Here is a 23,176-nt window from a genome sequence, read left to right as displayed (position 1 = left end):
CAATAAATTTTCAGCTGTGAAAAATTCACTGATACAAGATACCCTTTACAACTTTTGATAGGCACATGGCTTAATTACCTAGCAAATCATAACATGCTTGATTTAGCCATTAAAATTTACCCATTAGTCAGCAACTTGTTAGAAAGTAGACAGATTAGTGCTCTTCAACCTCACAATTGAACAGTATGCAACTTTTGAATTCAAGTCCTTCATGTGACTATTTTTGAATCTGTGAAACAATGCTTTGCAACTACAGTGAGAAGGTAGTGAAAATTCTGTTTTTATTAAGCACACTAGTTTGCTTAAAAAGATGTGTAATTTCTGAATTTAGTTTCACACTTCTGCCACTTGGATACAGGAGATTGATATGCTCATTGCACCTGGCGCCTACCATATCAAAAATGTAATTTGTTTACTGCAGACTATTTGCAGAGTGTGATTAAATTTAAAAAGTTACAGGTTAAACTTGATTCACAATGTACAATTTGGAATGGAAAGTATTGGTCCACCTCAAATACCCTAACATTATTTCTTTCAAATCTAAAGCACCAATTTAATTGATTGATTTGATTTAAAATGTTCTTACTGCATTTCCTACAAATGAATGCAGGATTTTAAAAAATTCTTTTGCTTAAGCACATTCTAGGAGAATGACTAAAATGAAATAGAGACATTAAATTTAAATCTTTATGGTTATTTTATCAAGATCATTTGCATTGTGATATAATTTAATAAGGGCATTTCAATTCAGCAATACAGTAATGTGTACATTGAACTGAAAGCTTGAAGTTTTTCAACCTTTGATTGGTCCAGCACAAGGCACTTCAAAGTTCAGTTTAACAATTAGAAACTAGACAAAGATAATTAGTTACAAAAACAATGCATGGCTAATTTAGATAATGAACTCTATTTAAACGATAGTTTATTTTTAACATGAATATCTTCCTTATAATTATGAATGCTGCTTAAAATATCACATCTGTTCCATGTTAATGAACAAGTTATAAAATTTAAATATTCTAGTCTGTTTTGTTCAATTAGTGTTTGCACAAATTATAAATTCATTAAATAGGATCACCATCTTCTTTTGAATGCCATTTAAAGTTACTTCAAGTTATATTATAGAATATACTTAGAATTGGAGTCCATTTACAAAAGGATATAACTAGCCTGAAATTGTTTTGCAAGTCAACCATCTGCACAATAAAATGCACCTCCACTGCAGAACACCAAAGCTAGTTACTACGTGGAATGTACTTCAAAAGAAAGCTTTGATTGTGTAGGACCAAGCCCAGCACAAAAGATACCCAGATTTAACCCATCCTAGGCTCGAGCACCCACCTTACTGGCCTATCACAGCAAGTTGGTGAAATAATGGACAATGTCTCCCATCCACTACATAACGGACTGGTTGGGCACAGGAATACATTCAGCCAGAGACTCATTCTACCGAGATGCAACACTGAGCGTCATTGGAAGTCATTCCTGCCTGTGGCCATCAAACTTTACAACTCCTCCCTTGGAGGGTCAGACACCCTGAGCCAATAGGCTAGTCCTGGACTTATTTCCTGGCATAATTTACATATTGCTATTTAATTATTTATGGTTTTATTACTATTTATGGTGCAAATGTAACAAAAACCAATTTCCCTCAGGATCAATAAAGTATGACTATGATTATGAAATGGAAATTGACAGTGGACAATTTAGTTTTAGACCACCTCTCAACATATCCCTAATGGAAGGCCAACTCCATCCCCAACTTTGACTTCTACCACAGCCATCTTTAAAATTTAACATTTTAAGTCTCATTTGAAACAATATTTGAAAGGACAATTAAGTTTATTAAATATCCATGGAAATCGTGGTTTGGATTTGTTAAATTCCAAGTGCAAGTATATGGTTACTTCATATACCACAATCATTTTAGCTTCAAACAGTAGTATGGTACCGTAAGCATCTCACATTGGATAAAAAAAAGTATAATTTGCAGAACTACAAAGCCACCTGTTACTGAGTTATCCAGCTGTTTGAAAAAAAGTCTACCATGAAAATACTACAGCACTTCTCTTGATAAGTGGGCCAACAAGCCAATACATCTGTCATAAGATTACAGAACTCGACAAGGCTGCACAGATATGAATACACATTGTTCTCCAACTCAATTTACATAGCAGGTAAACATGCAATTTACACATCTCTAGCACAAATCAACAGAACCATCAAACCATCACTGTAAGATAGCAGAGAGCAGGCCATAACATTCAACTAGTTTTCCTGAACGTTTTACACAAGTCAATAGAAATACTTCATTTGAAAATTAAAAAAAGCAAATTCAAAGCACAGCTCTGAAGGAAACACGTATTAAGTGATCTCTAGCCATCGTATTCTAACTGCAGGTTTAAGAGCCCACAAGATACATCAGTCTTCACATTTCATCAATCTAGCATGCATACTGGTTAAGGCTCACTTGCATGCACAACATTGTGTATTACTGCTTATTACAGTGAACGGTTTGTTGGTTATAGTACATTAAAACTCATACTGGAGCCAAGTTAATTTGAACAATTAAATCATAAACTAAACGTTTTCACATTTTCCATTAGTGAGCTGAAGTTTAAAAAAATAAGATTTGTTTCTACTAAAAACTTTGAAGAGCACTTCAAGATCAGTACAAGTGAAGATATTTTGAATATTAAGTTTTCAAGCAGCTCTCCATTCATTATTTTATGCATGCAGTAGCATACAAACCTGAGTTCCAAGCTGTTCAACGCTTTCGTACAAATAAGCTTTAGGACAGAATTTCCTCTTCTAATCTAGATTTCCCATAACAAATTTGACCCTTCCTTTCCACATCCGATGTTTTTTTAAAGGGCAAATAATAAACTTATTCATAGATTGCACAGAGAAATCCGAGACTTCACAAACCGTTAACGTGGCTGTCGAGGAAGCCTAACACTATCCTGCAAAATAGTGTACAAACTTCTGGTGAAAGAAAATTTGATCCAAACTGCAGCCTGCAATAACGTTATCAAACGATTTCTTTTTAAACATCAGATTTACTTAAGTTTTAACTAGTTCTCATTTTTGCTGCATACCTATATCCATTAGTTTATGAAATAACCTCATGAAGTAGATTTAATATGCCCGCTGAGATGGAGCTGTCAGGATGTGAGACAAGTTGATGCTTCCACACACACCAGGTGTGGCGCCCTTCAGCATCTGCAGCCAGGGAGCCATCTTGCACACAATAATGTACAAAGATAAATCTGGAAAATCCGCAGAAAACAGTCGCATTTAACACTATTCTCATCGAAACTGTTGAGATGGTCGGAAACATGAATCGCTCAGACAAGAAAGAGCAGAATTAAACCATTTCCTTTCGTGTTGTTCTTCCCCAGCGCGTCTCCAGCCCGCTCAGCACAGTCATTCCACAGCCTAATAACACGCTCCTTCATTCGCCGGCGCTTTAAACCGCGAGCGGACCAATCGCAGCCGGCCTCCGCGCACCCTGTTCTGACGTAACTCCCAACAACACGGCTCGGTGCGCATGCGCGATCCGAGTCAAACAAGAGTTCTGCCTTAAGATGGCGGCGGGGGCTTCAGATCTGTTGGACGATATGTTCCTCTCAGACGTGGACGAGAAAGTGGTGAGTGACTTAGTGGGGTCCCTGGAGTCCCAGTTGGCGGCTACGGGCCACAACGCGGCGGAACAGGCCCGAATAAGGGCGCAGGTGGTGAATAATCACGTGGAAAACACACCCGGGATGGTGAGCAATAATGTTGAGCTGCAAGCAGCAGAGAACAAAATGGGACTGGCAGGAGCAGAGCTTTCTACCGCAGCCAAAATCAAAGTGGAGGAGAGCTCCGAAGGGAAAACCGTGCAGATTAATTCGCAGAATGCATTTGGCGGCGGGGTTTTGCCCTGCACGACGGCGGGGAGCGGGGTACAGCAAAGTGCTGTTATCAATAATGCAAGGTCCCAGGCTTCAGGAGTGGAACAAGAGCAGAGTACAGCGGCGGCAGCAGTGACAGGATCATCAGCAGAAACATCAGCTTCGGGCAACATCGGTCAAGGGAAATCCGTAGTAATAAGTGCGATGGCAACCCCAGTGTCCAACCATGTGAAAACTGTCACCTCCAATGTACAAACTCTTAATGGGAATAATGGAATGGTGATAAACTCTCACAATGCAGGAAATGCCGCCACTTTCACTTATTCAGCAGCAGCAACTACCTTGCCAGCCGTCACGATGGTCAATAATGGACCTGGATCTGTTGTTAAAAACACGATTAATACAGGGTCTCCAGCGGCATCCATGCCGGCCTCCAGTTCTGCTTATACTGTTATCCAGACGACTTTTGTCAGTACGCAGAATGTTCCTTCAACTGTCGTTTCCTCACAGACTGCAGGACCCACCGTGACATTGGTGAGACCACCACCTCACAGTGGCCCAGCTTTATCAGTTGCATCGACGCCGAACGGTAGTAGTACTATTTTGAACTCAACGGTTAGTGTAACTAACTTGCCGGCTCCTGCTGCCACTGGGGCTCCCCATCAGACTTCACTTCTGACTTTAAATAGTCAGCCTTCTAGTTTGTCAAGCAACGTGTCTTTGACTGCTGGTGGACAGGTTATCAAATCCGATTTACAGCCCAAAACTATTATACAGCCACCACAGCAGACTCTCAGTTCGGGAATATTGACATCGACAACTGGTAGTGCTTCGTCCAGTGTAAACAATCAGTCAAATACAAGTACTATGGTAATAGGTCAGACTATACAAAGTGGGCTTCAGAATGTGGCATCCAACCCTGGTGGAATTTCCTCTCAGTCAGCTGGAATGGGCAAAGGAACCATTAGTACAGTTGCCCAAACTCTAACAAGGACAGCAGCAGTGAGCACTGGCCCAAGGACAACTATAACACCACAAATTATAGCTCCCCGACTCCCTCAGCCCACACAGCATCAGCCAAACATTCAAAATATTCAAATTCCTCCAGGTGAGAACAAAATTATTTTGGTAATACTTTTGGAAAATTACTTATTTCGTTTTACAACTGGCAGCATGATGTCAAGAAGTAATTTGCAATCTGAGTAAGCCAAAGTAGGAAAACTTATGCATTGAGCTTTAAATAAGTGGAATATTGGATTAAGCTATTAAATATCGTTAAGGGAAAATGTTTATTTAAAATTTTTATTCCAGTAGGATCCGATATTTTATAAGTTAAAGATTCTGTTTTACAAATTGCATAACCCCTTGTACCATAGGACTACAAAGTTTATCACATTAGTTATATACAATAGTTAACTATAAAACAGTAAACTTGAGCAATGCCTTTGCACTTTGCAGTTAACATAATGCTGATTTCAAGTGAGCTGTACAAATCATTTGTATATCCAGTGTTCTTTTAGTTTAAAACATTGATTTTAGGGATTCACTGTAGTGGAGACTTACTTGGCAATTTAGTGGATTGGAACAATTGGTAAAGTTAGAATACTTTTAGAGATCCAGATCATTTTGTGCAACTTTAAACAGTAAGTTCAACTCAATTTCATAAGTAAGTATTCTTGGGCAGCTTTGTCTGCTCCAGATGTGAATCAAAAGGCACATAATCAATCCACAAATAAATAATAAGTACTGTACATAAAGTATAAGTACATGTGCATTTACGAACTGTCATTTAGAGCCCCAATGTTTGAAAGTGGATTATTGCTGGTGAAGTATTTTGTGCTAATACTTTAATGTAGTCATAACAACTGCTGTGATAATGATTACAATTTTCATTTAATGATGCTAATTGAGAGGTATACATAATACATATAGACCAGGAGATTGGAAATAATCCATCCCACTGGCTCTTCTTTGAAGTAATCATATGGTACATTGGATCTTTTGCTTTTAATGGCATCACTGAATGGGGGAGCCTGGGTTTAATGGTTCATTTGAAGGACATCAACTCTGCAGGTGCAGCATTCCTCGGTACTGCATAGAGGTGTCAGTGTAGATTTTTATACTGGGCTAGATCTTGAACTCATAACATTCCAACTCAGACAAGTGTGTTGACCCTCGTTTGAATGGTAATCTGTTAATATATTAAACATTCTACTGATTATGTAAGGTTGAACACTGATCAGAGCTCACATGTAGTAATGGCATCAGTTGTTAAAATGACTTGTATCTCTGATATTTTTCTTTCCCTCTTTTAAATCAGAGTAGCTGGATGTGTAGATATTCCAGCTTAGATATTATTAGCATTCTCCTCGTCAAGAGACAACTTTCTCAACTTTTTACAAAGTATTGAAGGCCGTGAAAAATACATAGTCAAGTTGAACACTTTCAGGAAGAGTTACTAACAAATGATCATCCTGTGAAATTAAATAGTTTCCTGATTTCAATAACACTTATGAAGAGGGCTTCTGGAGGAGCGCTCTTAACCTTTTTAAGTCTTTGTGTGTGTGTGTGTGTGTGTGCGCGCGTGCGCGCGCCTACATCCTCATACTAGATGTGATTTTGGAAAAATTTATAGGAGATCCATACTCCTGCTCCTGCACAGGCCCTTAGATATCATCAAAAAAATAGTACTAAATAACTGCTGCAGATCTAACAATGAGGAATTGACTTAATGACTATAAAAATTATAAATTATATTTGTTGTCTGGAATATATGGTGTGATCTCATGAAATGTTCTTCCTATGTCCACATAATCAGAAGCTATCTACCCAGTGAAATAGTGTTGTAATCTAAATTTAGTTGTTCTAAACATTGGGTTAGATGTAGGGTGCTTTGAATTACAATGTTACAATAAATTTGTTAGAAATGATTTAAAATTATGAATTATTTTGTATGAAAATCACATTAACACAGATAACAATGAAAGATTTATGCTGTTAAGGGAAAGAAGATTTCTGCAGTTTAAGAAAATTAAACACTTTTACTTTTTGTTAAAAGTGGTTATTTTCTACTGGCAAGGAAATTGTTCTGCAGGAATTCCTCTTTTCTGAACTGTATCAGTGGCATCTCTAGTATGGAACATCCTTCTATGCATTCCACAAAAAAAAGGCATTCCCTCTATATAATCCACACTACTGGTGTATGGTGCAGTGTAACATAGATTATAAGTGAGATCTTTGATTAGGGTCACTGTACCACACTAGGATAAATAGAAAGGAAAGAAAAAATTTAAATGAAGAGAATGCCAAAAATAATTCCAAATGATATAGTATTTCTAGTCTAACATTTTCTTAAATGAACTAAATTAAGGTTGTATGTTCTCAGTATATGATTGAATCATTGACTAACATTTTAGAATTTTCGATTCTTAAGAAATTTTATTTTCTACAGTAAACCTATTTTTTCTCATTTTGTTTTACATAAGTATCTAAATGTGCTAGATTTTCCTCAATAGAAAAAAAGCCAAATATTAACATTTATAGGCAAAATGCTAGTTTCTTGAATGCAGAATATCAAGACAGTGTACACTCTTGCACTTAATTTTATTTGCATGCAATTTTGTATCTAGAAATTATTTCGCAACATTTGAGATTAAACTTTCCTTAAACTAAACAAAGTGTTCCTATTGTTAGGCAGAGAACAGTTAATCATTGCATTTGAGGGACTGTTGGCATGCTATCAGAAAAAAATTATATATAATTCAAAAAAAATTAAAGTTTATACAATTTTTTAAAGTTGAAGTATTGTCAGATAATATTCCACATGCTGTCAAATAAACTGAGGGTCAACTCCTGAATTTGCATGCATTACATTTTCAGTACACAGTTTAGACTGAATTAAGGTTGGTAATATTCCATGCATGAACTATGTTAATTTCTTAGAGTTCTGTTAGAACGGTTGCACTTATGTTAGTTTTCATTTCGTATGTATGTCTTTAAAATAGTTTTTAAACCTAAGTTTAATATAAACTGAAAAGTTGTGAAATTTAAGTTGAAAAATTAAAGACAAACTTACAATTTTATAGTTGAGTTCAGGACTTGAGTAGAATGGTAATATGGTGGGGTTATGTTGGTAGACAGTACAAATTGGGAAAAAGGAGAGATCTCAGTAACTTGGTAAATTTTCTGTTGTAGTTTCCTCTGCATTTCTGAAGTTGGGAAAGAGAAAGTAAATGACGGGTGTTGGTGACCTGTGCAGTGATTTCTGCAGAGATTATGTTTTTATATGACAGGGTCAAATTCACGTCAGATTTGGAAAAAGTTATGAGTCAGTTTGGAAAGAAAGTTGAGTGTGACTAGTGATAGTGAAGATGTATTGTGTAAATGAGGGCAGCAATGAGAAAAGTTGATAAGCTTCTAGTTTCACTTTAAGAAAGTTTCAAGTAGAGACCAGGAATACAATGAAAGGGAAAATGATTCTCTGATGCCCTCTCATCTTAGACATGCCTAAAGAGGACATGATTCCCCTTTTGAAATGCTATTAAGATGGTTGTGGGATGTGTAAACTCGGCCACAGGTGGGACAGGGTAAGCAGGCAGATAATTTGAAAGATGATGCGCTCCTATAGTTTGTGCTGAGCTGCTTTGTGCTTCTGATTAACGCACTTGAGGTTCCCAATAGCTTCATGGGACAAGGATTCCTATAAGTAAGTTGGGATGTTGCATTTCTTCAAGCAGGCTTTGAGAATAGCTTTGAATCTTTTCCTCTAATAGGTTGGACTAATGCATCTCTTTCAGGTATGTAAATAGCATGGACAGTGGGGTGGAGTTGACTGGGTGTAATTTAGAGCCTTGATGTTTCCTGCAAGAGGACATTTGTTATTTTATCTCACAAATACATTGGGAAGATCTTGCATTTACACCACTGGTAGCAATGAGATGTTAGTCAATAGCTGAGAAGCTTGTTGGAGGTCAAGGATCTTTGCTGCCCAAAAGACTACAAGCTTTTGGCTGGACATGAGGTCTTGATCATGTCTCTCCTCAGATGGTCAAAGGCTATGCAAGTGCTTTGGTAGTAATTATGAGTAACTGATGTGCACTTTCATTGATAATTATCTCCTGAGATGTAGGAAGTGGTTCATGTTTCAGGGGTCTCATGATGGACTTCTCTGATCACTGAAGAGTGTTATAGAGCAAGAGCAGTATAGCAGAGGTCTATTCTATTCCAGTCAATGATGACTCAAGTTGTCGGTGTACTGCAGCTCAGTGATTGAAGTGGGGTTTTAGAGTGAATATAGCAATGGAATTGATTGTGGACTTAAGGAAAGGGAAGTTGAGGGAACACACACCAGTCCTCACTGAGGGATCAACAATGGAAAAGGGTGAGCAGTTTCAAGTTCCTAGGTGTCAGCATCTCTGAAGATTTATACTGGGCCTAACATATTGGTGAAATTGCAAAGAAGGCACAATGATGGCTATATTTCATTAGGACTTTGAGGAGATTTGGTATGTCACCAAAAACCTGCAAATTTCTACTGATGTACTGTGGAGAGCATTCTGACTGGTTGCACCATTTTCTGGTATGGAGGAACCACTGCACAGGATCGGGAAAAACTGCAGAAAGTTGTAAACTCAGGCAACTTCATCATGGGAACTAGCCTCCCCAGCATCAAGGACATCTTCAAAACGCAATGCCTCAAAAAGGCGGTATCTGTCATTAAGGACTCCTATCACCCAGGACATGTCCTCTTTTCATTGTTACCATCTGGGAGGAGATACAGGAGACTCAAGACACACTCAACATTTTAGGAAGACCTTCTTTTTCACTGCTTTTTCCTTATTGTAAATTATAGTTTAAATATGTATTACAATGTACTGCTGCTGCAAAATAACAAATTTCACGTTATATGCGGGTGATATTAATTCTGATTCTGGAACTTGAACAGTTTCCCAGTTGTCCTGTAAATTAACTCCACATGAATTGGAAATTTGGAGGTGAAATATAGCATTGTAGCAAAAAAAAAAGCTGAGAAAAATATCGTGGCAATGATACAGCCTTGGCAATTGTCTGTCCTAAGATTAGGTCTCCTGTGGACCATTGGTAAACGTTACATTGTGAAAGAGGCACAAATTGGAGACTAACAACTAAATTTAAGAAGGTTAATTCACCGGTCCCCTCAACTGAAGGAGTAAAAGACCTTGTGGTGGAAATGTGTGCTGCATTTCCAGAAGTTTAATGCATGGAGTAGATCAGATTGTGTTTTGGGGGAAAGATTTTTGTTGACTGAAGTTGCTTGAAAGTCATAACTATTGTTTCCAATATTCAGATTCTATGAATCTTGGTTAAGAGGAAAAGTATCTTCTCAGATTTAGATGTGGAGTGATTAGCAATAACTTTCAGTATTCATGATGATCAGTTCAGACATTCATGGATAAAATGTGCATTTAGGTTAACTGATGAATACAGCTGTGTAGCCAGGAAGACCACCCCTCCTCCAAATGACCAGGTTCTGTGTCTTATCGTGGCTGATGTGAGGAGAACCCTGTGCAGGGTCAAACCACAGAAGGCTGCTGGGCCAGACAATATTCCTGGCAGAGTGCTTACAGGATGTACAGACCAGCTAGCAGAGATTCTCACTGATACCGTCAACATCTCTCTGAGCAGCGCCGTCATTCCTACGTGCTTCAAGGCTACCACCATCATCCCCGTGCCGAAGAAGTCTTCAGTGTCCTGCCTCAATGACTGCCGTCCCGTTGCACTCACATTCATCATCATGAAGTGTTTCGAGAGGCTCGTCATGAGGCACATCAAGACCCTGCTGCCCCCCTCAATGGACCCGCTGCAGTTCGCGTACCGTCTGAACCGTTCAACAGACGATGCCATCGCCACCACCCTCCACCTGGCCCTCACCCACCTGGACAAAAAAGACGTACATTGGAATGCTGTTCATAGACTTCAGTTCAGCATTCAACACAATCATTTCTCAGAAACTGATTGGAAAGCTGAGCCTACTGGGCCTGAACATCTCCCTCTGCAACTGGATCCTAGACTTCCCTCAGTCGGTCCAGATTGGAAGCAGCATCTCCAAAACCATCACACTGAGCACGGGGGCCCCCCCAGGGCTGTGTGCTCAGCCCACTGCTGTTCACTCTGCTGACCCACAACTGTGGTGGGTCTCATCAGCAAGAACGATGAGTCAGCATACAGAGAGGAGGTGCAGCAGCTAACAGACTGGTGCAGAGCCAACAACCTGTCTCTGAATGTGAACAAAACAAAAGAGTTGTTCACTTCAGGAGGACACTGAGCGACCACTCCCCGCTGAACATCGACGACTCCTCCGTAGAGATCGTTAAGAGCACCAAATTTCTTGGTGTTCACCTGGCAGAGAATCTCACCTGGTCCTTCAATACCAGCTCCATAGCAAAGAAAGCCCAGCAGCGTCTCTGCTTTCTGCAAAGGCTGGGAAAAGTCCATCTCCCACCCCGCCATCCTCACCACATTCTACAAAGGTTGTATTGACAGCATCCTGAGCAGCTGCATCACTGCCTGGTTCGGAAATTGCACCATCTCGGATTGCAAGACCCTGCAGCAGATAGTGAGGTCAGCTGAGAAGATCATCGGGGTCTCTCTTCCTGCCATTACAGACATTTCCATTACAATGCTGCATCCGTAAAGCAAACAGCATTGTGAAAGACCCCACGCGCCCCTCATGCAAACTCTTCTCCCTCCTGCCAACTGACAAAAAGCACCGAAGCATTCGGGCTGTCACGACCAGACTATGTAACAGTTTCTTCCCCCAAGCCATCAGACTCCCCAATACCCGGAGCCTGGACCGACACCAACCTACTACCCTCTACTGTGCGTATTGTCTTGTTTATTATTTATTGTAATGCCTGCACTGTTTTTGTGCACTTTATGCAGTCCTGGGTAGGTCTGTAGTCTAGTGTAGTTTTTGTGTTGTTTTTACGTAGTTCCGTGTAGTTTTTGTATTGTTTCATGTAGCACCATGGTCCTGAAAAACGTTGTCTCATTTTTACTGTGTACTGTACCAGCAGTTATGGTCGAAATGACAATAAAAAGTGATTTGACTTGAAAACTTGTACATTGAACTTGTAATCTTGCATAAGTTTGTAAAATCCATAAAATATTTTGTTGGAATGTATTGACTTTCCTTTTCATATTAAATATCATCATAGAATTCACATAACAACATACATCAAAGTTGCTGGTGAACGCAGCAGGCCAGTGTAGGTATAAGCTGGAGTTCATATATTATTATGTGTGGTGGGTAAGATATAAAGCTGTTTATTGTAGGGTTAATGATTTTGAATTACTTTGTCAATTATAGAACATAGAAGACTACAGCACAAATACAGCCACTTTGGCCAGACTAATTACATTAGTAATCAAATGTCCAATTGAATGTATCCCTTCTGCCTACACAATGCTCATATCCTTCCATTTCTGTACATTGATATGCCTATCTAAGAACCTCTTGATTAACACTATCATATTTGCTTCACTACTACCCCAGGCAGCACATTCAGACCCTATAAATTCTGCTTTTTTAAAAACTTGGTCCATCCATCTTCCTTGAACTGATCTCCTCTCACCTTAAATGCATGCTGTCTGGTATTAGACATTTCAACCCTGGGAAAAAGATGCTGGCTGTCTAATCTGTCTATGCCTCTCATAATCTTATAAACCTTTATTATATCTCCCATTGGTCTCTACCGCTCCAGACAAAACAACCAAAGTTTGTCCAAGTTTAACCTTGCCTTTTAGTACATGACCTGTAATCCAGGCAGCATCATGGTAAACCTCTTTTGCACTCTCTGAAAATCCTCCACCTCCATCCTACAATGGTGGTGAACAGAAATGAATGTAATACTCCAGATATGTCCTAACTCGTTTTGTAAAGCTACAACTTAACTTCCTGACCCTTAAACTCAGTTCCTTGACTTATAAAGGCAAGTATGCTATATGCTTTCTTGATCACTCTATTAACTTGTGTTGCCAATTCTAGGGAACTATGAACTTAGACCCTTGGATCTCTGCTCATCAACAATAAAATTCTTGCCATTACCCCCATTAACAGTGTACATTTTCCTTGCGTTTCATCTCCCAAAGTGCTACACTTAATATTTTGTTCGCGTTAAACTCCATTTCCCATTTCTCTGCAACTGATCTATATTCCACTCCATGCTTTTCCAATTTTCTATACAATCCAGAGCACCACCAATCTCCATATCATGTGCAAACTTACTAACCAACATTTTCATCTATTATATATATTTTCATATTCCAGCCAGAATAAATCCCATTGACCACTGCCGTCTGTCTTCTATGCGCAAGGTAATTCTGAATCCAAATGGCCAAGTCACCATGAATCCCATGAGCAACCTCGACAAACACCTTTCTAACTAGGTCCTGGCTTTCCAATTACTCATAAATCCCATCCCTAAGATCCTTCTCAAATAACTTTCCTTTTAAATTTATTTTGTTCAAGAATCTACTTTGAGCCATCATGATTCAAGAAAAGAAAATGCCAGTTTTATTCTCTAATGAAAATCAAAATAACCATTGTTGTGGTTTTGTGTTTTTGTAGATGAAGTTGTGCTGAAGTAAATCCATATTTTGTTTAAAATAAAGCAAGGATTTTCAAAATAACTAAATATAAAATGACGGTTATATCACTAGTACCCGATACCCTATCTTAAAAGTAATTTTGTTCACTTCTTTGCAACTCAGATTATTAATTGTAAATGTACAGGTTCTATCAAAGCATTCGCCTACAGAGGAAATAACTTCCAAATTTCACAACAAAAACAATATTAAATTTGGGTGTGCAATAAACTGTACAGCATTTAAGCCATTATTTGTTTGGATATGCCATTCTGCAACTGGGAAATCCTTTGCAAAGAGTTAATAGGTGAGCAAAATAAGTCAATTAAATAATTAATTATTTCAGCTAAAAGCTATTTGTTTATAGAACAAATGAAGCTGCATTGAAGAAATATTGTGCATCTTGAATCTCATTATTAAATTGTGGATTTTCTTTTTGTGGTCATGACCTGAAGAATGTCAGCCTACGTAATTTTATGTGTGAACCACTGGTTCTGAACTGGATGTTAACTGTTTTTCTGAGAAATAGACTAGAGATTAATTTGCAAGTATTCGTGTTCCAAATTCAATTGGCCCTTTTTGGTAATATCTGCTGTTGTCTCCAAGCCATTAACCACTTAATATATCAGAAAGGGCAAGATGGGGGAACACATGCCCCCTCCTAGAGGGATCAGAGGTGGAGAGAGTAAGCAATTTCAAGTTCCTGGGTGTCAGTATCTCTGACCCAACATATCAATGCAGCTAGAAGGAAAGACAGAGGCTATCTTTCATTAGGAGTTTAAAGAGATTAGGTATGTCACCAAAAACATTCGCAAATTTCTGCAGATGTACCATGGAGAGCATTTTACCTGGCTGTGTCACCGTCTGGTATGGGGGTGAGGGGTGCTACTGCAAAGGATCAAAGCAAGCTGCAGATTTGGAAAATTAGTTAGCTTCGTCATTGAGATTAGCCTGTATGGTATCCAGGACATCTTCAAGGAGCGGTGCTTCAGGAAGGTGGCATTCATCATAAAAGACCACCACCACCCAGGACGTGTCCTCTTCTCATTGCTACCATCAGGAAGGAGGCACAGAAGCCTGAAGGCACACATTCAACAATTCAGCAACAGCTTCTTCCCCGTCATCTGATTTCTGAGTGGACGTTGAACCCATGAACACTACCTCACTGCTTTTTTAAATTTAATTTTCTCTCTGCGCTATGTATTTAATATATACAGACACTGTAATTCAGTTTTCTTTTTCTCTCTATTGTCATGTATTGCATTGTACTGCTGCCGCAAAGTTAAATTTCAAGACATATGCCAGTGATATTAAACCTGATTCTGATATTTTTTTAGAAATATGTAAGACTATTAACCACCTTAAAACTTTATCTCTGTATGAAGAAGGCAAGAATAAAATTCTTCCCTTTTAGATTCAGAAATTGTCAGTGCGAGTGAACTGTTGCAAATGAGATAGTGGAGTGATTCCCAAAAGCAAAAGGTGTGAGAGTAAAGAGTCTGGTGAATGAATGTAGAGTTAAGGAAAAACTATTGAATGACAGGATAGTTTTAAAAATAAATACATCAAAATAAAATCTGGTAGTTTTTCTTTCATATGCTGAACTTAATGCTTATGCAAAGTTGGATAGGCAGAGGCTGATCAGGTATAGTCAGTGTGACTTTATGTAAGGGAAATCCTGTCTTTTCTGAGGAGGTAACTGTGAGGGGTGATTAATATGTTTGTGGCCTAAGGTAGAAGGAGTCAATTTTAGAAAACCTAGCACATTTATTTTTCAACATAGTCCCCACCTACGGTTACACATTTAGTCCAGCGGTCGTGGAGCATACAGATCTTGGACCTCCAGAAAGTGTCCTCAGATAGGTGATTGATAAGTCCGCAGCCTAAGGTAGAAGGAGATGAGTTATACAGCTCTCGTTCCATGTGCATGCAGGTCAACTCTTTGAGTGATTATGCAGAAAGTTTGAAGTTAATAACTCATCTCCTTCTACCTTAGGCCACGCACTTATCAATCACCCCTCGTAAGATCATTGATGAAGGCAGAAAGGTATGTGTTGTCTAGATAGACTTTATTAAACTATTTCTCACAATGCTCCATGGTAGGCAGATCTGAGGTCAAAGTACATGTGATCCAAGGAAACTGACCAATGCATCCCAATGTGGCCTGCTGATAGGCAAAAGGTAGTGGTTGAGGGAGTTGCTTTTCTGATTGGAAGTCTGTGACCCCAGAGATTGGTGCTGGTGCCTTGGTCCTTTATGATGTATCTTACCAACTTGGACGTGAATGCAAGAGATAAATTTGTGGGTGACTTGAAAATTGGTGGTGTTGTCGATAACAAGAATTCTGCAAGGCTATAGCAGGGTGTAGGACAGATGGAACATTGTACAGGGAGCCCTGATGAATTTAATTCCAACAAATGCAAAATAATGCTTTTTGGGAAGCCAAAGACGTGTACATTAAATGGTAGGGCAGTAAGGGCGGGCAGCGCAGTAGAGTAGCAGTCAGTGTGACACTTTACAGTGCCAACAATCCCAGCTGCTGTCTGTAAGGGTTTTGCATGTTCTCCCTGTGACAGCATGGGTTTCCTCCGGCTGCTTCAGTTCCTTCCCATATTTCAAAAATGTGTGGATTATGATTAGTTAGTTGTGAGCGTTCTATCTTGGTGCTGGCAGCACGGCAACACTTGCAGGCCAGCTCCAGCACAATCCTTGGACTGTGTTGTTTGTTGATGCAAATGGTGCATTTCACTATTTTGATGTACATGTGACAAGTAAAACTAATCTTTATCTTCAGGAGTGTTGATAAACTTAAATACCTTGGGGTTGAAGACTGCAGTTCCTTGGAAGTGGCATCACAGGGAGATAGGGTGTTGAAGAAGGTATATGACGTGCTTGCCTTTATAGGTCAGGATACAGAATATACAAGTTAAGATATCATGTTGCAACTTTACAAACCACTGGTTAGGTTGGACTTCAAGTATTAAGTTCAGTTCTGGTTCCAGTATTACAGGAAGGATGTGGAGGCTTTGGAGTGGGTGCAGAAAGGGGTTGGCCAGGATATTGCCTGGGATAGAGAGCATTAGCTGTAAAGAGAGGTTGAATGAACTTGGTAAACACGAGGAATTCTGCAGGTGCTGGAAATTCAAGCAACACACATCAAATTTGCTGGTGAACGCAGCAGGCCAGGCAGCATCTCTAGGAAGAGGTACAGTCGACGTTTCGGGACGAGACCCTTCGTCAGGACTAACTGAAGGAAGAGCTAGTAAGAGATTTGAAAGTGGGAGGGGGAGGGGAGATCCAAAGTGATAGGAGAAGACAGGAGGGGGAGGGATGGAGCCAAGAGCTGGACAGGTGATTGGCAAAAGGGATATGAGAGAATCATGGGACAGGAGGCCCAGGGAGAAGGAAAAGGGGGGGGGTGAACCCAGAGGATGGGCAAGGGGTATAGTGAGAGGGACAGAGGGAGAAAAAGGAGAGAGAGAGAGAGAGAAAGAATATGTGTGTATATAAATAAATAACTGATGGGGTACGGGGGGAGGTGGGGCATTAGCGGAAATTAGAGAAATCAATGTTCATGCCATCAGGTTGGAGGCTACCCAGACGGAATATAAGGTGTTGTTCCTCCAACCTGAGTGTGGCTTCATCTTTACAGTAGAGGAGGCTGTGGATAGACATATCAGAATGGAATGGGATGTGGAATTAAAATGTGTGGCCACTGGGAGATCATGCTTTCTCTGGCGGACAGAGTGTAGGTGTTCAGCAAAACGATCTCCCAGTCTCTGTCGGATCTCAGCAAAACGATTTCCCAGTCTGTGTCGGGTCTCCCTACGCGACTTCCTTGTCCATTCGTCCCCCTCATCCCTCCCCACTGACTCCCTCCTGGTACTTATCCTTGTAAGCGGAAAAAATGCTACACATGCCCTTATACTTCCTCCCTTACCACCATTCAGGGCCCCAGACAGTCCTTCCAGGTGAGGCGACACTTCACCTGTGAGTTGGCTGGGGTGATATACTGCGTCCAGTGCTCCCAATGTGGCCTTCTATATATTGGCGAGACCCGACGCAGACTGGGAGGTCGTTTCACTGAACGCCTACGCTCTGTCTGCCAGAGAAAGCAGGATCTCCCAGTGGCCACACATTTTAATTCCTCATCCCATTCCCATTCTGATATGTCTATCCACGGCCTCCTCTACTATAAAGATGAAGCCACACTCAGGTTGGAGGAACAACATTTTATATTCCGTCTGGGTAGCCTCCAACCTGATGGCATGAACATTGACTTCTCTAACTTCCACTAATGCTCCACCTCCCCCTCATACCCCAGCCGTTATTTATTTATATACACACATTCTTTCTCTCTCCTTTTTCTCGCTCTGTCCCTCAGACTATACCCCTTGCCCATCCTCTGGGTTCTTCCCCCCTCCCCCTTTTCTTTCTCCCTGGGCCTCCTGTCCCGTGATCCTCTCATATCCCTTTTGCCAATCAACTGTCCAGCTCTTGGCTCCATCCCTCCCCTTCCTGTCTTCTCCTATCATTTTGGATCTCCCCCTCCCCCTCCCACTTTTAAATCTCTTACTAGCTCTTCCTTCAGTTAGTCCTGACGAAGGGTCTCGGCCTGAAACGTCGACTGTACCTCTTCCCAGAGATGCTGCCTGGCCTGCTGCGTTCACCAGCAAATTTGATGTGTGTTGCTTGAATAAACTTGGATTGTTTTCCCTGGTGCATAGTAGGCTGACAGGTGACCTGATGGAAGTCAAGTTGTGTGAAACATAGATAGTGTCGATAGTCTTTTATTTAAACTCCTGGTAGTGATATCAAAATACGAAGACATAGGTTTAAGGTGCGAGGAAGGAGTTTTCAAGGGGATCAAAAGGAATTTTTTTTAATTACCCAGGAAATGTTGATATCTGGAACTACTGCTAGTAGAGTGGTGAAATCAGATACAATTGTTACGTTTGAGAGGCATTTAAATAGGCACTTGAATGGACAGGGCATTGAAGGTTACAATCCTAATGCAGACAAATGAGATTATGTGTAGGTGGAGAAGCTAAAGTCAGATGTAGCGGTATTACAATAGAATAAAGGAAATTACAGAGGCATAAGAGAGGAGTTAACCAAAATTAATTGGAAAAGAACACTAACAGGGATGACAGGAGAGCAGCGATGGCCGGAATTTCTGGAAGCAATTCGGAAGGCACAGGATATATACATCCCAAAGAGGAAGAAGTATTCTAAAGGCAAGATGACAGAACTGTGGCTAATAAGAGTCAAAACCAACATAAAAGCCAAAGGGAGGGCATATAATAGAGCAAAAGTTAGTGGCAAATTAGAGGATTGGGAAGCTTCTTAAAAAAAACAAGGCAACTAAAAAAGTCATTGAGAAAGAAAAGATGGAATATCAAAGTAAGCTCGCCAATAATATTAAGGAGGATACCAGAAGTTCCTTTATATACATAAAGTGTAAAAGAGAGGCGAGCATGGATATCGGAGAGGCAGAAGAAAGGAAATTATAGGCCAGTTAGTCTAACCTCAGTGGTTGGAAAGATGTTGGAGTCTATTGTTAAAGATGTGGTTTTGAGGTACTTAGAGGTATGTGACAAAATAGGCTGTAGTCAGCATGGTTTTGACAAGGGAAATTTTGCCTGACAAATTTGATGAGATTCTTTGAAGAAATAACAAGCAGGATAGACAAAGAGAAATCGATTGATAGTGTGTACTTGGATATTCAGAAGGGTTTCGACAAGCCTGCTTAACAAGCTATGAGCCCATAATATTACAAGAAAGAAACAAGCATGAATAAAGCAGTGGCTGATTGGCATAATGCAAAGAGTGGGAATGAAGGGGGCCTTTTCTGTTTGACTGATGGTGTTCCTCAGGTCTGTGTTGGGACTTCTTTTTACATTATATGTCATTGATTTGGATGACAGAATTGGTAGCTTTGTTGCAAAGTTTGTGGACGATATGAAGGGGCAGGTAATTTTGAGGAAGTAGAGAGGCTACAGAAGTCCTTAGACAGATAAGGAGAATGGGCAAAGAAATGGCAGATGAAATACAGTATTGCAAAGTGTATGGTCATGCACTTTGGTAGAAGAAATAAAGGGTAGACTATTTTCTAAATGGGGAGAAAATTCAAAAATCTGAGGCGCAAAGAGAAATCTGAGGCACAGAGGGACTTGGGAGTCCTTGTGCGGGATTCCTGAAAGGTAAATTTGCAGGTTGAGTCTGTGATGAAGGCGGCAAATGTGAAGGCAAATAGCACTCATTTCGAGAGGACCAGAATATAAATGTCAGGATACAATGTTGCGGCTTTTTTAAAACACTGGTGAGGCCTCACTTGGAATATTGTGAGCAGTTTTGGACCCTTTATCTTAGAAAGGATGTGCTACTGGAGAGGGTTCAAAGGAGGTTCACAAAAATGATTCCAGGATTGGACGGCTTGTAATGTGACGAGTGTTTGGCCTAGGCCCGTATTTAGTAGAATGCAGAAGAATGAGGGGTGAAATGTTGAAAGACCTTGATAAAGTGGATGTGGAGAGGTGGGAGAGTCTAGGACCAGAGGACACAGGCTCAATAAAGGTATGTCCTTTTAGAATGAAGACGAAGAGGAATTTCTTTAGCTAGAGAGTGGTAAATCTGTGGAATTCATTGTCACAGGCAGCTGTGGAGGCCATGTCTTTACATATATTTAAGAAAGATGTTGATAGATTCTTGTTTGGTTATAGCATGATGGGATACGGGGAGAAGGCAGGAGATTGGAGCTGAGAGGAAAAATCGATCAGCCATGATGAAATGGCAGAGCAGACTCGATGAGCCAAATGGCATAATTCTGCTCCTTTATCTTGTGGTTTTATGGTCTAAAACAGGGGTCCCCAACCTTTTTATTTTGTACCTTGGGCTAGTTTAATATTGACTATATTTTTGCGGACCTGCCGACGGGGGGGGGGGGGTGGTGTGGGTGTTCAAGTTCAACAGTGGGCGTGACAGGGAATGAGGAAAAGTGCAGCTGACTCATATCATTTCGGATCACCAAATCATATTGTTTCCTCGCAGCCCGGTGGTTGGGGACCACTGGTCTAAAATACTCATTAAGGATGTGGTAGGCTGAAAGATATGTTTCTATGCTCTATAATTCTATGATTCTATGTAAGCAATGTCTAGATTTTTAAGAGCAGGTCATGATTGGTCAGAAAGTTCATTAAAGTTGAATTCTTTACAAATATTAGAAATTTGGTAGAGGAATATAGAAAATGGGTTTTTGTTGACCAAGAAATTTTACGATTTTGTATTGAGCTTTGTTCTGTCTCTAGCTCTAGTACCATGGCTCTGTATGATTATAAAACATTGCATGTTCATCGAAATGCTACTTAAAATGAGCTGAGGGCTTCTGATTCAATAACCATTTCAGACAGTAAATTTTCAAGCCTCCATAGCTATTTCCAAAGCTCCAATCATTCTCATCTTTCTACCAATCACCTTAAATCTATACTCCTTGTCGCATTATCACCTCCCTTCTTATACAGTTAGCGATTTTAATGCTAAGGTCCTATTCACCCTTTTTAAAACATATGTAATTTTATAGACCTTCAGGCATTTGCTTTTGTAATGAATCCTCGATTTCCTCACTTGTAGACACCAATCAGTTTGAATTGGCAACATCTCCTCCACAACCTCCATCAGTACAGTTGCACCACAAAGATGTGTTTAGCCCCCTGCTCTACTTGTTTTACACTTGTGACTGTGTGGCTAAGCACAGCTCCAATGTCATATTTAAGTTTGCTGATAACACCACTGTCGTTGGCCAAATCAAAGGTGGTGATGAATCAGCATATAAAGCATGGCAGCACCTCTACTTTCTTAGAAGTTTTTGAAAAATTGGAATGTAATCTAAAACTTGGACAAGCTTCTATAGATGTGTGGTGGAGAGTCTATTGACTGGTTACATCACGGCCTGGTATGGAAACACCAATACCCTCGAAAGGGAAGACTACAAAAAGTCATGAATGTAGCCTAGTCCATCACGTGTAAAGCCCTCCCCACCATTGAGCCCTTGTACACGAACGCTGTCACAGGAAAGCAGCATCCATCATCAAGGTCCCCCACCATCCAGGCTATGTTCTCTTGCTGCTGCGATCAGGAAGAAGGTATAGGAGCCTCAGGACCCACACCACCGTGTCCAGGAACTTTTATTACCTCACAACCATCAGGCTGTTGAACCCAAGGGGATAACGTCACTCACCCCATCACTGAACTGTTCCCACAACCACTCACTCTCAAGGACTCTTCATCTCATGTTCTCAATATTTATTGGATTCAAGGTTGTGTATGGTAACATTTCTGTACTTTGATAATCAATTTATTTTGAACTTTGAAAACAACCATAGTCTAAGCCAATCTTCACAATAATTAAAATTTTCTTGCCTTTACATCATCTTCACTCTCCTGTGCCATCACATCCTTGAAGTAATGACTAGAATGTTATGGGTTACTCAAGTTAACATTTGTTCTTGATGTTCTTATTCTCATGTCTTACACCACTGTAAATATAATATTCTAAGTGGCACCTTAAGCATCTTATCTATCCTATCTGCAAGAACTTACGGACATTGAAAATGACTTCTTATGTATCTACGCTTTAGTATCCTATACTCAGTTGCCTTGTTTCTCTTCTCCAAGTAAATTGTCTCACATCATCATCATCAGGTGCTGTGCCCAGTTTGAGCTTTGACTACCATGGCCTACACACTCCTGTTTCAGGCCAAATGGATCAATTCATTGGTATTCATTTCCAGTTCTCTGGCTGCTGTCTCCATCATCATTTGTCTTTGTCTTCCTCTTACTTTCTTCCCTTCAATCTTTCCCATAATTACCGTGCATTCTAACTCTTCTTTCCTAATCACATGTCCAATGAAGTTACGTTGCCTTTTCATGATCTCATGCATTATTTCTCTTCTTATGTTTGCTCTGTTCATGACATCCTTGTTAGATATTCGTTTCATCCATGATATTCTTTGCATCCTCCCCAAAAACCACATCTCTGCGGCTTCAATTCGTTTCCTCATATTTCTAGATATTGTCCAATATTCTGAGCCATACAACATAACTGGATAAATGTAACATTTCAGTACTCTGAGGCGGGTTGTCATGCCTAGTTTAGTGTTGGTCAGTATACTCTTCATTCTCGTAAAGGTGTCTTTTGCCATCCCTATTCTTCTTTCGATGTCCATGTCGCCCCTGCCATCTGATGTCACCCAGCTTCCTCAGTAGCAAAAGTTCTGTACTTGTTTTGTGTCTTCCCCGTTTATTCTCAGCCTGCAGATAGGGTTCTCCTTTTTTTGGATATCACCATACATTCTGTCTTTTTGCAACTGATAGACCCACTTTTGCACTTTCTTCAACAACTATATCAATTAAGTTTTGTAGTTCTTCCTCCGTACTTGCAATTAACATAGTGTCATCTGCATATCTGAAAATATTGATGTTTTCACCGCCAACTTTGATTCCCAAGATGTCTCTTATTTTTTGTAATGTTGTTTCACTGTACACATTAAACAAATCAGGGAAAAAAACATACCCTTGTCTAACGCCTCTTTTGATTTTCGTAAACTGACTCACTTCTCCATCTATTCTTACAGCGGCAGTTTGTTCCCAGTATAGAT

General features: G+C 40.0%; 2 protein-coding genes across 2 annotated transcripts in view; one reads left to right on the top strand and one right to left on the bottom strand.

Annotated features, from left to right (window-relative positions):
- The window catches only part of lsm14b (LSM family member 14B), a 51,520-nt gene extending 48,079 nt beyond the window's left edge, over positions 1-3,441 (bottom strand). Inside the window, exon 1 of the mRNA XM_063041210.1 lies at positions 3,099-3,441. Within this exon, the coding sequence (XP_062897280.1) occupies positions 3,099-3,129 (31 nt within the window). The 5' untranslated portion in view covers positions 3,130-3,441. The remainder of the gene's footprint in view (positions 1-3,098) is intronic.
- A 142-nt stretch (positions 3,442-3,583) lies between these two features.
- Positions 3,584-23,176, top strand: part of LOC134342725 (transcription initiation factor TFIID subunit 4-like) — a 108,059-nt gene continuing 88,466 nt past the window's right edge. Inside the window, exon 1 of the mRNA XM_063041201.1 lies at positions 3,584-5,004. Within this exon, the coding sequence (XP_062897271.1) occupies positions 3,588-5,004 (1,417 nt within the window). The 5' untranslated portion in view covers positions 3,584-3,587. The remainder of the gene's footprint in view (positions 5,005-23,176) is intronic.

Source organism: Mobula hypostoma, chromosome 2 (genome assembly GCF_963921235.1).
Source record: "Mobula hypostoma chromosome 2, sMobHyp1.1, whole genome shotgun sequence".
In the NCBI taxonomy this organism is placed as follows: domain Eukaryota; kingdom Metazoa; phylum Chordata; class Chondrichthyes; order Myliobatiformes; family Myliobatidae; genus Mobula; species Mobula hypostoma.
Note: the sequence above shows the minus strand (reverse complement) of the source record. Positions and strands in the feature narration are given on the sequence as shown.